General features: G+C 40.8%; 1 protein-coding gene across 2 annotated transcripts in view; it reads right to left on the bottom strand.

The window, feature by feature from the left end:
* The window catches only part of DYNC1LI1 (dynein, cytoplasmic 1, light intermediate chain 1), a 72075-nt gene extending 56885 nt beyond the window's left edge, over window positions 1-15190 (bottom strand). The window contains exons 1-2 of one of the 2 annotated variants that reach the window (XM_006851587.1): window positions 14941-15190; window positions 14674-14747 (exon numbers count right to left, since the gene is read on the bottom strand). In XM_006851587.1, the coding sequence (XP_006851649.1) occupies window positions 14674-14747; window positions 14941-15086 (220 nt within the window). In that variant the 5' untranslated portion in view covers window positions 15087-15190. The remainder of the gene's footprint in view (window positions 1-14673; window positions 14748-14940) is intronic. The other variant, XM_006851588.1, reaches the window with a different exon arrangement.
* Between the last annotated feature and the right edge of the window lie 496 nt (window positions 15191-15686).

Raw genomic sequence — 15686 nt, 5'->3', positions numbered from 1 at the left:
GACAGTGAATAAGGAAGATCGTAGAAGAATTGATGCCTTTGAGTTGTGGTGTTGGAGGAGAATACTGAAAGTGCCATGGACAGCCAAAAGAACCCATAGATGTGTTTTAGAAGAAGTGCAGCTAGAGTGCTCCTTAGAGGCCAGGATGGCTACTTTGGACATATTGTCAGGAAGGAACAGTCACTGGAGAAGGATGTCATGCTGGGTAAAATGGAGGCTCAGAAAAAAAAAGTAAGACCCCCAAGGAGATGGATCAGCCAGGTGGCATCATTGATGGCATCAAGTGTGGCGACAGTAGTGAGGTTGGCCCAGGATCGGACATTGTTTCTTTCTGCTGAGCATGGGGTCGCTATGAGTCAGTTCCAACTCAATGGCACCTGATAACAACATTAAGCTTCAGTCTGAAGACACTCATCTCTAGCTCCCCAATTACGTGCCTGAAGACATCCTACTCCAGAAGTCAGTTTCCTTTCAAAAGGTACTCAACTTTGCTTGCTCTGTGGGCTGGAAAGCCCACTTCTGTCTGTGCTTTGTCTCTTAATTCGCCTGCTGCTACTCCTTTGGTGTTGTAGCTTTCTGATCCTAGGTCAAGAAGGTTCAATACACAGGGATCTCAGTATTTAAAAGACATGTTCCACTGCTGGCTCTTCTCTGATGGCAGTAAGATTCTCTCCTCTCTGCTTCTGAGATGGCTCATTTTATGTTTTTATAATCACAAATACTCTGTTAACACTCACTCACAACTGAATCATATAATTCTATCAGCATCATGCTCCATTCCCCTACCTCCGCTGGGAGAACCCTAGCTTAGCCATTCTGGCTTCAATTCCATTTCCTCTAGGATGCTTTGGTAGCGCAGTGGTTACAAATTGGGCTGTGAACCACAAGGTCAGCAGTTTGAAACTACCAGCTGTTTTGCGGGAGAAAGATAAGGCTTTCTGCTCCCGTAAAGATTTACAGCCTCAGAAACCCTGTACAGGGTCGCTATGAGTCAGAAACAACTCCATGGCATAGAACAACAACAGCAGGATGCTTTCAACTCCACAAGTCTAGTTAAGCTACTTCTACTTTGCGCTCCCAACAACACTCCAAAGGAGAAGGCATTTTGTCAGCTATTTGTCTGTTTCTTCCAGCAGACTGTACACGGTCACATTTGCCATTTCATTCAATAAATACTCTTTGAACATGTGCCTTTAACAGTGAGCAGGATTTAAGACCTTGTGTTGTCCAAAGATTACTGACAAGATAAGGTCCTATGCTTGTCTAACAGGTATTGTCCCAGCTTGTTCACCAAAAAAACAGAAATCATGTCTGCATAAAAAGATCCTTAAACAACATTCATTTCTTAGTCAAGCCAGTCTCTATCTTCATAATAATACCTCCCCTATAACTGCTTGTTCTGAACTCCAGGTGTGGTGCTATAGCATAAGCACTGGACTGAAAACCACAGGGTCAGTGGTTCAAAACCACCAGCTGCACCTCAGAAATCCTATACAGGGTTGCCATGAATTGGAATTAACTCCACAGCATCTAACAACAACATCCACATAACTCATTATTTTCTTTTTTTCAAGTTTTATTGTGAATTATGTGACAGTGTACATGGGAGAACATTAGTTTTACAGTCATCTTATCGTATAGTGTTTCATTGCCATGGTTACAATCCCCTCCACACATCACCAATCAACGAAAGGGTGCATCCTATAAGCCTGCTCCCCCCACCCCCCACCCTGTCATCAGCACACAGCCCCTCTTCCTCCCTGGGTCCTGAGTCCTCTGCCTCCATCTCGGGGACCGCTGCCTCTCTGGATAGGGTGCCGCTCTTCTCCCTTCATGGTTCCAGGGACCTCCGCTCCCTGCCTGCATAGTCAATCACTCTCCTCCTTGCCACAAAATGCCCACTTTTACATTTACAACCTTCACAATCAGTCCTGGTAACAATGATTCACCCTTGAATCACAAGAGACCTATCCCATAATTCATTACTTTAATCTATAAAATTCAAGCAGCCATTTCTCATTAATAATAGATCAATTAACAGTGGAAGCTCGTAACACATGCCACCTTCACTAAACTTAAGAATATGTTTTCCAATCATTAGATCAAGTTATTATCGGTCTTTCAGCGTGTGACAGGAAAGCTGAACTGTGTTTAAGAATATTAAAAGGTCCATCAAGGACCCTCTGTCATTAGTCTATAGTACAATTCAAAGGATAAAAATATTTAAATTCTGGATGCCTAACCTCTGGCTCATCATGACCCTGTATAGGGTTTCTGAGGCTGTAAATCTTTATGGGAGATGAAAGCCACATCTTTCTCTTGCAGAGATGCTGGTAGATTGGAACTGCTGACCTGTGATTTGTAGCCCAACTCGTAACCCACTACACTACCAGGGATCCTTTTGGCATTGACAGTCATTTAAAAATCATTTGTAATGGCCAAAGCATTAAAACAACAGAGAAGCTAATAGTTTCAGTAAAATAAAACAAATGGAAATTAATTACATAAATGCTTCAGCCTATGCAATTAATATTATTATCTTTAAAGTGGCAAGTAAAGCAATTGTTTGTGGTTTCAAACAATGCTGAAAAAAATTCATCTACCTGTCTTCTATAAACTTTAAGAAAGTTTAATCTTCAGCTCCTTGGCCTTTGGATGGCAGTGAAACACACACACCACCTATAAGCCTTCAGCCAAACAGTTAATGATCTGTAAGCACACACTCATACAAGTACAGAGTTACTGTTTAAACAGAGATGAAAGCCCTTCTATAAAGTAAACAACCCTTTAGGTGATGATGTTTAAATTATCTCTAAACATTTTATCTAAAAGGAGCTCTGGTAGCGTAGTGGTTACGAATTGGGCTGCAAACCTCAGGGTCAGCAGTTCGAAATTACCAGCTGCTCTATGGGAGAAAGATGAGGCTTTCTGCTCCTGTAAAGATTTATAGCCTCGGAAACCCTGTACAGGGTCACTATGAGTCGGAATCAACTCCACGGCACATGACAACAACAACAACATGGTTCTTAACGAGGGCAAACCTTAAAGGTGTTTTAAAATTAAACCAAAAAAAATTATATTACATCAAAAATTATTACAGTAAATTCATTTTCATGTCTACTACTTGTCTGCTGTGACTTGCATGTTGCTGTGATACTGGAAGCGATGCCACCAGTATTTCAAATGCCACTAGGGTCACCCATAGCGTAGAGACCTCAGTGAAGTTTTCTAGACTAAAGCAAACTAGGAAGAAGGGCCTGGTGATCTACTTTTGAACAAAGAATAGCCAATGAAAGCCTCATCGGTAACAGCAGATATCATGCAGGAAGATGAGCTCCTCATGCTGGAAGGCACGCAAAATACAAATGGAGAAGAACTTCCTCTTCAAAGTAGAGTTGCTGAACTGCAAATATCCATTAGTAAAGCGGAGTATGGAATGTAAAAGCACCTTCAATATGGATTTGTTAAGTGCTGTCAAGTCGCTTCCGACTCATAGCGATGCTGTATAAGGGTTTCCAAGGAGCAGCTGGTGAGCTTGAAGCACCAACAACATTGCAGTACAAACAACTTTTCAGTCTGACGCATAAGCCCACAGCGCCACACCAGGACTTGTAGCTGGATCAATAAGTAACATCATGATAAACGGAAGAAAAACTGAAGTTATCAAAAACTTCATTTCACTTGGATCCACAAGCAACACCCATGGATGCAGCAGTCAAGAAATCAAGCAACGTCTATTGCTACTGACCACTCTGACCAGGAATACTAAGGAAGGTCCCAGTTAAAGTGGGTGAAAAATACAGAACTAATTTCAAAATAATAAAAAAGACCATTTACTGATCTAATGGAGACTTGAGGAACCCCCATGATTATTGTTACAAGACAATCCTCTAACTTGAATCTGAAGTCACTCCCTAAAACCATCTTTCAGTCAAATAATAACATAAACACCACCACTCAGGAAAAATAAACGTGATAGACCAAAAAGGCAGCATCTGCTCAAAAGTGAGGATGAGAAGATAGGGAAGTACAAGGGAACGAGACCAACGGAAATGGGGAGCATGCAGACACACTATGGGGATCATAATCAATTTCAAAGAACAGGTTATGTACAAACTAGTGAATCTAAAACGACTCTGTTATATACATTTTCACCTAAAGTCTAATAAAATGTTACTAAAAAAACTTCAATGAATTTCTAAATCAACAAATCAGTAATGTCCATAAAATAACAATGTAATTAGCATTTTGTTTTAAAAACATAAATCATATGAAAATCAAAATACCTAAATATACATAATTGTTGATGCTAAGTATCACTGAGTAGGTTCCGAATCATAGCAACCCTGAATAGGGTTTCCGAGGTACGACAGGTTGAGTTTGAGCTGCCAATCTGTGGTTCACAGTTCAATGCTGATCGTACAGCACCATACCAGGAGTCCAACTACACATAATAGCTGTTTTAATGCTTTCATAAGCATTCTCAATGTATGTCATTGTTATAAGTATTTTACAAACATCTCATCTAGTCCTCACAGTAATACTAAAAGGTGAACAGTATTATCTTATAAATGATACAACTTGTAGAAAGGCCAGGATTTGAATCCAGAGTCAGTGTTTCCAGACACACTATGCCAGTGCTCCCTTCCTGCTCCTGCAGCAGCCTCTAGTCTTCTCCACCTAGCTTTCAATTAGTAGGAATGGCAACAGGTAAAATGAAGGAACAGTAAGTACTCGCTCCTCTTCTATCTTCAAGTTTCTTGTATAGATGTGTAGGTCAAAGCAATGTACTCTTGCTTTACACAAGTTTATGTGTCTAATACCTGCTTCCCATTAAAACGGGTTTATATTTCTATACCACATCTTGGTTACATTAGGGTCCATAGCACCTATAAACAGGGCAAGGGGGATTCCAGCTTGCCACGTCCCTGCCTCATCCAAACAAAAACTCAACATGGTAAAGCTTACAATTTTTAATTGTTCTTGTATGATATAAACTAAATCATCCTATTTTATCTGAAAGCTTTGGTAATAAGAGACATGAGGGTTCTTCACTGGAACTATTTTTAGGCTCAAATCTCCTGCATGACCTCTTGTACATCATCTAGAAGTCTGGGAAAGGGAATTTTTGGTTGCCTCCCCACCTCAGCTCAGCGCACAAAAGTAAGGAGAGGCTGTCAACTACCAGCAGCAGCGGTACCCTGATGATTATAAATAAATGTTCATATATGCTTGCTTAAGACTGTATCTATCCAGATTGTCAAGGAGTGCTACACAGTGGAAAGATCAGGCCCTTTGGAATACGACATAGCTAATGTGAATCCTAGTTAAATATAAGTAGTGCAACCTGGAGCTCAAAACTCTCACCTGTAAAATAATAACATGCTTGTTACCTAATGAGCACAGGAGTCCTGGTCCAGGTATGGTACTGTGGAATAAAGCACTGGACAACAACGTCAGTTTGAGTCATAAGTACAGCGGTTCAAAATCACCAGCCGCTCCTTAGAAACCTTATACAGGGTCACTATGAGTTGGAACCAAACTCAACGGCACTGAACAACAACAACCATATCTATGTTCTTAGAGATCCAAAGCATACCAAAGCAATGTTTCTTAACAAAAAATAAGGTGCATATTCTACAGTTAAATTGTCATTAAATTAAGATTGCAGTTTTTAACTTAACATATAAGCAAAAATTAGAGAGACCAATACTTAATAATGGTACTGGTGCCAGACAAACAAATACTCTTATATACTGATACTTAGAATATAAAATGATACTTCTCTTGAAGACCAGAAATACATGTTGTAGTTGTTTAGTGACCAGCTGAATTATGGTGACCTTATGTATAACAGAACAAAATATTACCTTGTTGTTGCTGTTAAGTGCCGTTGAGTTGATTCCAACCTATAACGACCCTGTATAATAGGGTTTCCAAGGAGCAGCTGGTGAGCTTGAACCACCAACCTTGCAGTTCAAACAGCTTTGCAGTCTGGCGCGTTAGCCCACAGCGCCACACCAGGGCTCCAAAATATTGCCTAGTCCTGTGCTATTTTCATGACCACTGGTATGCCTGAGTCTATTATTGAAGCCATTATGTAGTGCCTTCCAATGTAGGAGACTTATCTTCACACATTACATTAGACTACATTCTACTGTGACCTATAGGGTTTCACTGGATCGTTTTCAGAAAATTGCCAGTTCTTTCTTGTCTTAAATCTAGCTCTGCTGAGATCTGTCCACCCTGCTTGAAATTCCAGTGGCAAAGCTACTGACATAGAAACTAGCAGCCATCACACTATAACAAATTGACAGGTGGTGGTGCGCCATCAAGTCAGTTTCAACTCATAGTGACCCCGTATAGGGTTTCTGAGGCTATAAATCCTTACAGGAGCAGAAAGTGGTATCTTTCTTCAACAGAGCAGCTCGTGGATTCAAACCGCTGACCTTGAGATCAGCAGTCTAATACGTAACCCACTAAGCTACCAGAGCTCCTTAAATGACAGACATTGGAGGAATATATCCAAAAATTTATATGCTTTTGAACTAGAAATTCAACTTTTAGAAATTTTCCTGAATACTGGAAAAGCAAAAAACAATAAATCAGTCTTTCAATAAACTATCACTCTGATAAGCTCATATATATTATTTAGTCAATAAATATGAATTTCTATTACCATGGAGAAAAAGTCCTGATACATGAAATAAAAAAATAAAAAAATTACAAAATAGCACAGTGTTTGAGACTATTTTTCTTTTGAAAAACAAATGTACAAGCAGCATCAAAAGGTTCACAGAAATATTCCATTATCTTTCAACTCCATTTTCCTATAAACTTTCTGAAGCCCCCTCATACGCACAGAAAACGTCTGAAAAATGAATACCCATTATCTGTAGGTGGTGGGTTCCTGTGTTATTTTTACTTTTTTATCCTCATTCATTTCTTTATGTTTTTCTCCTCTGTGGCAAGAAAGTAATTAAAAATTACTTTGATAATTTAAATTCTTTCCAATTTTAAGAAAGCATTTAGACATCATTTCTTTTAGTTCTTTTAATCCCATGAGGTTACATTTGCCATCAATCCCACAGTATCCAATGGCAGGGAAAAGGCTGACTCACAGATCTTGAGCCTCTAGGTCATGGCTTCTTCTATCACCTTGGTCCTTTTTACCAGGGTTAGGCCCCTTTCATTGAGTTTTAGGTTCTTTTCACCAGGTTTTAGTTACTGCAACACGTTCCCTCAGCCCAGTATCCTTATCCTCACCTTACCTAGCAAAATTCTACTCAGATATCAACTTTTGCACAAAATCTGATGCAACTTATTTGTATTTCTTTGAATCCCTTCCCCATAGGGGTTTATAAGAGAGAACAGTTACTAGAGGTCTTAATGATCCCTGTTTTCTCCATATTGACGTAGCACAGATTTTATGCACAGCACGCTTCTAATAAATATTTGATGAACAAACAAATGAATAAAAAGAAGTAATCTGTTTAACTGTCACGCCCCGATTTTATAAATAAGAAAATACGACCAAAAAATAGTAGTCCACGGTCACTTACTAGTGACAGAGTCCCATGCAGAACATGGGTCCTTTCTCTTGCCTGATTCTAGGTTCCTTTCTGTTTTACATTTTCAGAATGCATTTGCTGACATTCTTTCTTATGTGAACCTCACATGAGCTGAATTATCACTTTACTGACCTAACCTATGGTACTTGCAGTTTTGTTTTCTGTTTCTGACAGCTACACTGAGGAAAATATTATAACCTTTTCTTTTACACTTCTTAAACCCACCTTCACACTGATCTCTACTTGACACTTTAAGTACAACACAGCCCTTAAAGACTAAAAGCTGGTTATCATTCATCCAACTTTTACTTACTTAGTGCCTATCATGTGCCAAACACTAAATTCCACAAACCAGAAATCTCTATAAACTAGCATCTGTGCTTATCAATAATATTGATGCCCATAATAAGCTAAGACAGGGGTCCACAAACTTCATCACACAAGCCGATTCTGAGGTGTCACCTATTTTACAAATAAAGTTTTACCGAAACATCATTATTCATTTATATATTGTACATGACTGTTTTGGAACTACAAGGGTAGAGTTGATACATGCAGTAAAAAAAGATACTCTAGTATCTGATCTTGGCCCTTTCCAAAAAAGTAGTTTGCTGACCTTGGATGATTACAAGATACCATTTGACTATCAAAGAATTCTATGTTCGGTATATTTTTAGTAGTAACATATAATAAACCTTCCCCCAAAATACAAAACCCGCTGCTGTGAGATTAATACCAACTCATAGCAACCATATAGGACAGAGGAGACCTGGGAGTCCTGTGGTGCTGAGTTAATTAATGCACCGGACTGCAAGGTCAGCTTGAACTGCAAGGCCAACAACTCAAGCTCACTAGCCACTCCTTGGAAACCCTATATGGAGTCACTGAGTCAGAACCAACTCGACAGCACTCAACAACAACAGATTTGCATCTTGGGTTTCTGAGACAGAAAATCTTCATAGGGGTAGACAGCCTCATCTTTCTCCTGCAGAGTACAGGGTTTTTGAGCAGTGGTGTTGAGTTTGAACCACCAACCCTACAGTTCAAACTGACCTCATGGTGCAGTACTTTACCCCACAGTACCACATAAGGACTCCAATTTTACAATGCTGTTGTTGTTGCTAAGAGCCGTAGAGTTGGCTCTGACCCCTAGCAACCCTGCATTGGTAAGCGTAAACTGCTGATCTTACAGTTCAAATCAACTTTGCAGTCCAGCACAGTAACCCACAGCGCCACACATATTAACCCTTTGAAAACTGCCAATGTGATATACAGTAAACCTGCAAGGGCCAAAATTCAGTAGAACTGCCTTAATTTTCCTGGTCTGTCTTTCTGCCTTTGAAAGGGTAAAATGTTAGCACTTTTCTGTCACTATTAGTTTAAAATATTTTAGTTTTCCTTGTCTAAAGGGGCTCTGGTAGCGTAGTGGTTACGAATCGGGCTGCGAGCCACAAGGTCAGCAGTTCGAAACTACCAGCTGTTCTGCATGAGAAAGATGAGGCTTTCTGCTCCTGTAAAGATTTACAGCCACGTAAACCCTGCACAGGGTCGCTATGAGTTGGAACCGACTACATGTCACGTAACAACAATAGGTTTCCACCTTACGTAGGTCCCGGCTTTTAATGTGTGTGGTAACAACTGATTCTTTGTATTTTCCTACAACGAATCCTGCCAGAAAATAGTACTAACATACTTCAACTTGCAAAATTCTGTATTTCCCACAAGTCACGGAACCTTTTATCCCAGCTCATTACAAGATTAATAGTTTCACACTGAATAATCTTATTAGTTTTAAAGTCATCCCTCACATAGAAAACTATGCACCTTCTAGTTATAGAAGTTATTACTTCTCTATACAGAACTGTAGTTCTACTGAGTGTATCTTGAGTTTTTCTACACACAATAATTCAAGCATAACAGAGGCTAGTTTATCCCTGAGTAAGAAAGAAGACTATTTTAAATCTATTCCCAAATTATGCTCAGTAATTTGAAGGACTTTTTTAGTTGCACACTCCCCTGGGAACAAGCAATACAGAGACTAGACTTCTTCTCTGGCTGAAATCAGTCTATACCTATAAGAATACATTTTATCAGTTTTACTCCAGTTGCGATGTGTCTTCAAAACTGTCTAATAATTCACAAGTTTTAGAATGACATAAAAATTTACAGACTGTCAGCTCAAACAAGACTTCAAAGATCACTAAGTCCAAGTAGTTTAATTTACAGACAGGAAAGACAAGGCAAATGACTTACCAAAAGAACCCACAAAACCCAATGCCACTGAGTTGATTCTGACTCATGGAGACCTTGTGTGTTACAAAAGAGAGGTGCTTCATAATGCTTTCTTTGCTGTAATCTTTACAGAAGCAAATCTCCTGGCCTTTCTTCCATAGTGTCCTGTGTTTGTGTGTGCATAAGAGAGAGAAACCACCAACCTTCAGGTCAGCAGAAAAGTATACTACTTTTCCTTAGTCCACAATGACCAATTCAGAAAGTTATACTGATGTTCTAAGAGGCAAAAACTGTGCTTAGGGAGACAATTACCAATCTATCTCATTAAATAATGATATCAACTATCTAAATTGATGAAGGCTTTTTGTTTGTTTTTCTTTTTGGTACTGACACATATGCTTGGGAGAATTAAATGTGTTAGTTAGTAACTATAAAGCATCCTCTTACTTTTCCTACTAAGAAAACTCTTCTTTTAAGGAGACACTCCACTATATGGCTGTACAACTTTGAATCCTGACTTTGCTTCTTTCTAGCTGTGTAACCCTTGGGCAATTTTTTTATTTAACAGCTGTATCTATTTCCTGATCTGGTACATGGCTGGTGCATGTAAGTACTCTATAAATTCGTTGTTGTTAAGTGCCATCAAGCTGCTTCTGACTCGTAACAACCCTGTATTGAGTTTCTAGGCTGTGAGTCTTTACTTTATGGGAGCAAAAATCTTCACCTTTCTCCCGCTTAGAAATGTTAGATAATATGTTATCATTATTTTCCTTAGGGAATTTTCTTATTAAAACATATGAAAGTAATTGAAATATGAAGAAATTGCCCTAAAAAGCAGCTATTAAGATATAATCATTGTAGTAAAAACTGATTAAATATAAAACCAGTTGTTGTCAGTTCTGACTCATGGCAACCTCATGAATGAACTAAAAGTTCATTTAAGTCCCTGCATATGTGAAAGTAGAACTGTGCTCCATGGGGTTTTTTCAGTGGAGGACTTTGTGGAATTACACCTAGAGGTTTTGCTTCTAAGGTACCTCAGGATGGACTTAAATTTATAACCTGCCAGTTGGCAGCCAAACATGTTAATCATTTTGTACCACTCAGGGGCTCCATAAATATACAAGCAGTCCCCAGATTAAGGATGAGTTCCATGCCTAAATCTATCTTTAAGTCAAATTTGTACATTGAAGTCTGGTGTGTATCTAACGTTAGTTAGCCAGTTTGTCTTGTTGTTGTTGTTAAGTGCCATCGAGTCGATTCCGACCCATAGCAACCCTGTACAGGGTTTCCAAGGAGCAGCTGGTGAGCTTGAACCACCAACCTTACAGTGTCCATCTGTTGTTATGAACCATTGCATGTACCTAGAATTTTTAATACAACAGGCTCTCCAGAGGTTGGTTCATAACTATGGGTTGTACATAAAACATAAGTTGGATGTTCATAACCCAGGGTCTGCCTGGAAAGGATAGAGAAAAAAATGTTTAAAGGGCAATATATAACAAGCGAAACCCTATTTAAAACATAGGCACAAGCAGCAGCCGTAACTTTAACATTAAAAAACAAACTTTACTAAAGCCCATTCTCAAACTCGTTCAGGAAAGAGAAAAATTAAGCACTAATGTTATAGACTTTCTAGGTATCACAAAATCAGGGCCAGGCAGATTCAATGATTGCTTAAGCAAACGGGATCGCAGTACTGTCTCTCAATAAGGTATACTCCACAGTTCAATATTGCATTTTCCTTTAAAAAGATTCAATTTAATTTTGCTCAAAGATAGCCTTTGAAAAGTTATGCAGTAATAATACTTTTGTATCTGGAATTCTCCCTTGCAGGAACTTCTAAGTTAGAAAGCTACGCCACAGGCACAGAAAACCAGACCACTTACAGCCTGATCTTGGAAAACTCACTAACAGGTCTCTTTAACTCATGACCTCATCTATAAATTGGTGCTAATATCTACCTCTCAGATTATGGAGGGAAGTGGCCAGGCAAAATGAGAATTTCATTAAAATGCTTTGAGAATGGCTCCTACGCTACACATGCATTCCTAGTCCTGACCCCTTTTCTCCATACGAATGGGAAGGGAGATCATGTAGCAAGTTAACCTGCAATTTGTGTAGGGAGACGATAGGCCTACATCATTCCTATTTTAAGCTGCTTCCGGACACACAAGGGCTTATTATAGAGATTTGCTTTTTAAATATGTAACATTAAAACACAAATTCCTTTATCTGCAAATAAATGAATCTCAGAGACCACCATAATTCACAAGACTTACTGGAGCCAAGCATCTTCCTACCTGACACTCTCAAACTTATAACAAAAGCAACCACAAAATCAATCTATAAATTTCTTCCCTCCATCAGTGAAGACTGAATGCTGCCATAAAAGGTGATGACAAAATATTGCTAATTCGGGGTATTTTAGAAAATGAAATATTTCTGCAATCAATGTTAAAATCTGTTACTATCTTCTTTGCAAGCTGCAAAGGACTTTCATGAAAAATTCCAATAGTACCAAAACAAAAAAAATTTAATATCAAGCTCATACAATTTGACATTAGGGAGTGTCCTATCCAGAGAAGCAGTGATGCCAGAGATGGAGGCAGAGATGATGACATGGAGAGAAGGAGCAGCTGGGGACTCTAGACTCACGGGGGGGAGAGGGACTGTGTGCTGTCTGCTGGGCGGAGGGGGTGGGGGGGGTGGGAATGACACGGACAGGAGAGTGTAATCATTGCAATGAAACAAAATATGATAGGATGAATGTAGAGCTAATGTTCCCTCATGTAAACTATCACATAATTCACTATAAAAGCTTAAAAAAAAGATGGAATTTTATGAAGTATGAAGCTTATAAAAAAGGAAATTATTCTCTGCTAAATGAGTCGTAGTGTGATGCTGTGGGTTAATGCACCAGACTGCAAAGCCGTTTGAACTGCAAGGCTGGCAGTTCAAGCTCACCAGCTGCTTCTCGGAAACCCTATACAGGGTCGCTATGGGTCAGAACTAACTCGACAGCACTTAACAAATATGAGGGGTGGAGGAGTCTGGGTTGTCTAAGAACATCCAGCTTCATGGTAGTGGTGGTAGTGATGTGTCATGGTATCGGTTCCAACTCATAGCGACCCTATACAGGGTTTCTGAGGCTGTCAATCTTTACAGGAGCAGAAGGCCTCATCTTTCTCCCACGCAACAGCTGGTAGTTTCGAACTGCTGACCTTGAGGCTTGCTTTCATAACCACTATGCTACCAGAGCACCTTATCCAGTTTCATAACATGGATACCAGAAAAGCAAGGTGCAATATCGGTGCAAACTAGGAATAAGAAATCAACAAAACTGCATTTACTGTTTTACTACAAAGGGAACCATCTAAGTAGTATCTAATGCACAGGAATAGTTGATGGCACTTTAGTCAGTGAAAACAGTTACAGTATCTTAAGTCTTATTTTAAAATAAAACTCACTGCAAAGACATCATATTGTCTTACTTTCATTTCAGCTTGGTAATTAGATGTGATTAATTCAAATTAGTAAATTTAAAACATTATCTAGACTTGCCTTTAGAGCCTAAATTTTATCTCTACCTGATAAATATCACATAAGGAGAGTATTAATTCAATTTTTATTAAAGAGTTCTGATCATAAATATTCTTACTCCAGTGAAGACAAATCTATCACAAAAATTTAGTGTTGTTAATCACTTTAAATACATTACCTCATTCAATCCTCTCTCCACAACTGTAACTTTGGCATTATTACATATATAATAACTACTTTAAAGATAATGAAATTGAGTTAACAGATATCAAGCAATTTAAGATCATAGGCTACTCTAGATGCTTTCAATCACATCAAAAACAAAGGTAAATCTAATTTATTAACCAGCTTCATGCAACTTTAGAGTGACAAGAATCAGATTCTAGACTCTCAACAATTCATCAGAATTTATTTGTACTTAAACATAACATTCCTATTAAATGTGAACACAGTCAAAGAAGATTTGACTTGTCTTTCTTGTTTTTACATCTATAGAACAAAAATAGTGCTGAGGCACTAATACTCAAATTTTCAAATTTAACCATCTGAGAAGCTAAATTTCAATACCTCTCATTTAAATATGGAAAAATCCCTCTCAACTAAATGGCTCAGATCTAAGCTTGTAAGAATGTGAACCTGAAAAATTGTCTCCCTCACTGTCCTCTACCCCACTAAGGATTCAGTAAGGAAAAAAACACACAGCTTCCTAAGAGTAGGAGGGATATGGGCAATCAGTAGAACTGAGTCATTAAAACATTTTTCCTGATTACATCCATTTGGCTGAAGGGATGGAACTAGAAAACATTCTACTGCCCTTAATAAATTTCAGTATTGTAAGAGACAGATTAAAAAGCAGTTGCAACACTTTGTATCTGAAAATGCTGAATCAAATAAGACATTTATCATGACGACCAGGTCTCAATTCTAGCGTCTCTGTCAATTACACAAAGAGCCAGCTATAAAATATTAATGGCATCCCATTTGCACTGGAGCGTTTGAAAAAGAGCCGCCTGCTACCAATTTTTGTTATGAAAGAAAAGCCGTCCACATTTTCCGAGGCCATTAGAATCCCTAAGATGGGCTACCAAATCCAGTTCTTCCCAGGGGAGGCTGACAGGGCACTCCTACATCCCAGGGAGGGAGAGGGGTGTAGAAAGAGGACCGGTCCCAGCATATCCCAGGACAGGGGTCCCCAGTCCCTCTTCTCTATCATCTGTCCGCTCCAGGCCAGGCGGCGGGGCGGGGCCGTCTGCACAATGCGAGCTAGCGGGCGGTGTGACTACGACCCCCGCAGGGGTGGGAATGGGTAGATGCGAGGGCCACTTACCCAACAGCAGCACGTTCTTCCCCGCAGGGAGCTTGGAGCGTGATCGAGTAGAGACCTCGCTGAGGATGCAGGACCTAACGGGGAGGAAAGCGCACGCTGAGTCCGGGCCCGGGACCACAGGGCGGGAGCGGCCGGCCGCAGGCTGCTAAGAACGCAGCGGCCCGGGCCCGGCGCCGAGCTCCAGCGGGCACGGGATCCCAAGGGATCCCGAGGCGTCCGCGGGGCTACGAAACACAGCAGGGACCCAGGGAGGGGTGGGGTCCTTACCAGAGGTTCTGTCCGTCTTCGTCGTCGCCCGCTGCGGCGCCGCCGTTGCCCGATGCTAGCTCGTTGGTCAAGGGGCCGCCTGTGTAGGTCGAGGCTAATCCCGGCGGAGAGGAACCGTAGGAGCCGGCTCGCCCTACGGCCGCCATCTTGGTCGGGAATCACACCACTCCCGGCAAAGCCAAAGGAGCTAGGCGGCGGCAGCGGCGGTAGCGGCGGCGGCGGGAACCCGGATATGGGGCGCTCGGCTCACGGGAGCGGGGTGGGGCCTACGGGGGCGGAGCCCAGGACACAGTAGCCGCTGACGGAGAGAGCAAGAACTGACTGCGCGTGCGTTACGGGCTGGCGGGCGTGGAGGGGCTGCGCCTGCGCGGAAGATAGGGCGGGGATCTCTGCCGCAGCCTGAGCTTGGCTGTTCTGAGGAAGCTTTTCCCGCTGCCCCGCCCGCAGCCTTGGGCTGCAGTAGGGTGTGTCAGGTGAACTGTGCTCTTTCCATCCCTTCCTTCAATGGGATCAATAAACCCCGCAGCTGGCGCAGAATTCCTGTGCTGTCAGGTCTCCCAGCTACACAGGCGCTTCTTCCAGCGTCAGGATGGAAATGGCCCACTGCGCTCATACAAAGGCGATTCTAGGTTTCTGGGCTTTCTCCATTCTCAGGTGGTGGCGTGTTCCTCAATCCTTGGTCCAACATCAAAAGCGGGTTCCCCTAAGCCATAAGCAGCTGTGGGACCCCGATTAAATGATGACAG

Source organism: Chrysochloris asiatica, unplaced genomic scaffold (assembly GCF_000296735.1).
Source record: "Chrysochloris asiatica unplaced genomic scaffold, ChrAsi1.0 scaffold00030, whole genome shotgun sequence".
Classification (NCBI taxonomy): Eukaryota; Metazoa; Chordata; class Mammalia; order Afrosoricida; family Chrysochloridae; genus Chrysochloris; species Chrysochloris asiatica.
Note: the sequence above shows the minus strand (reverse complement) of the source record. Positions and strands in the feature narration are given on the sequence as shown.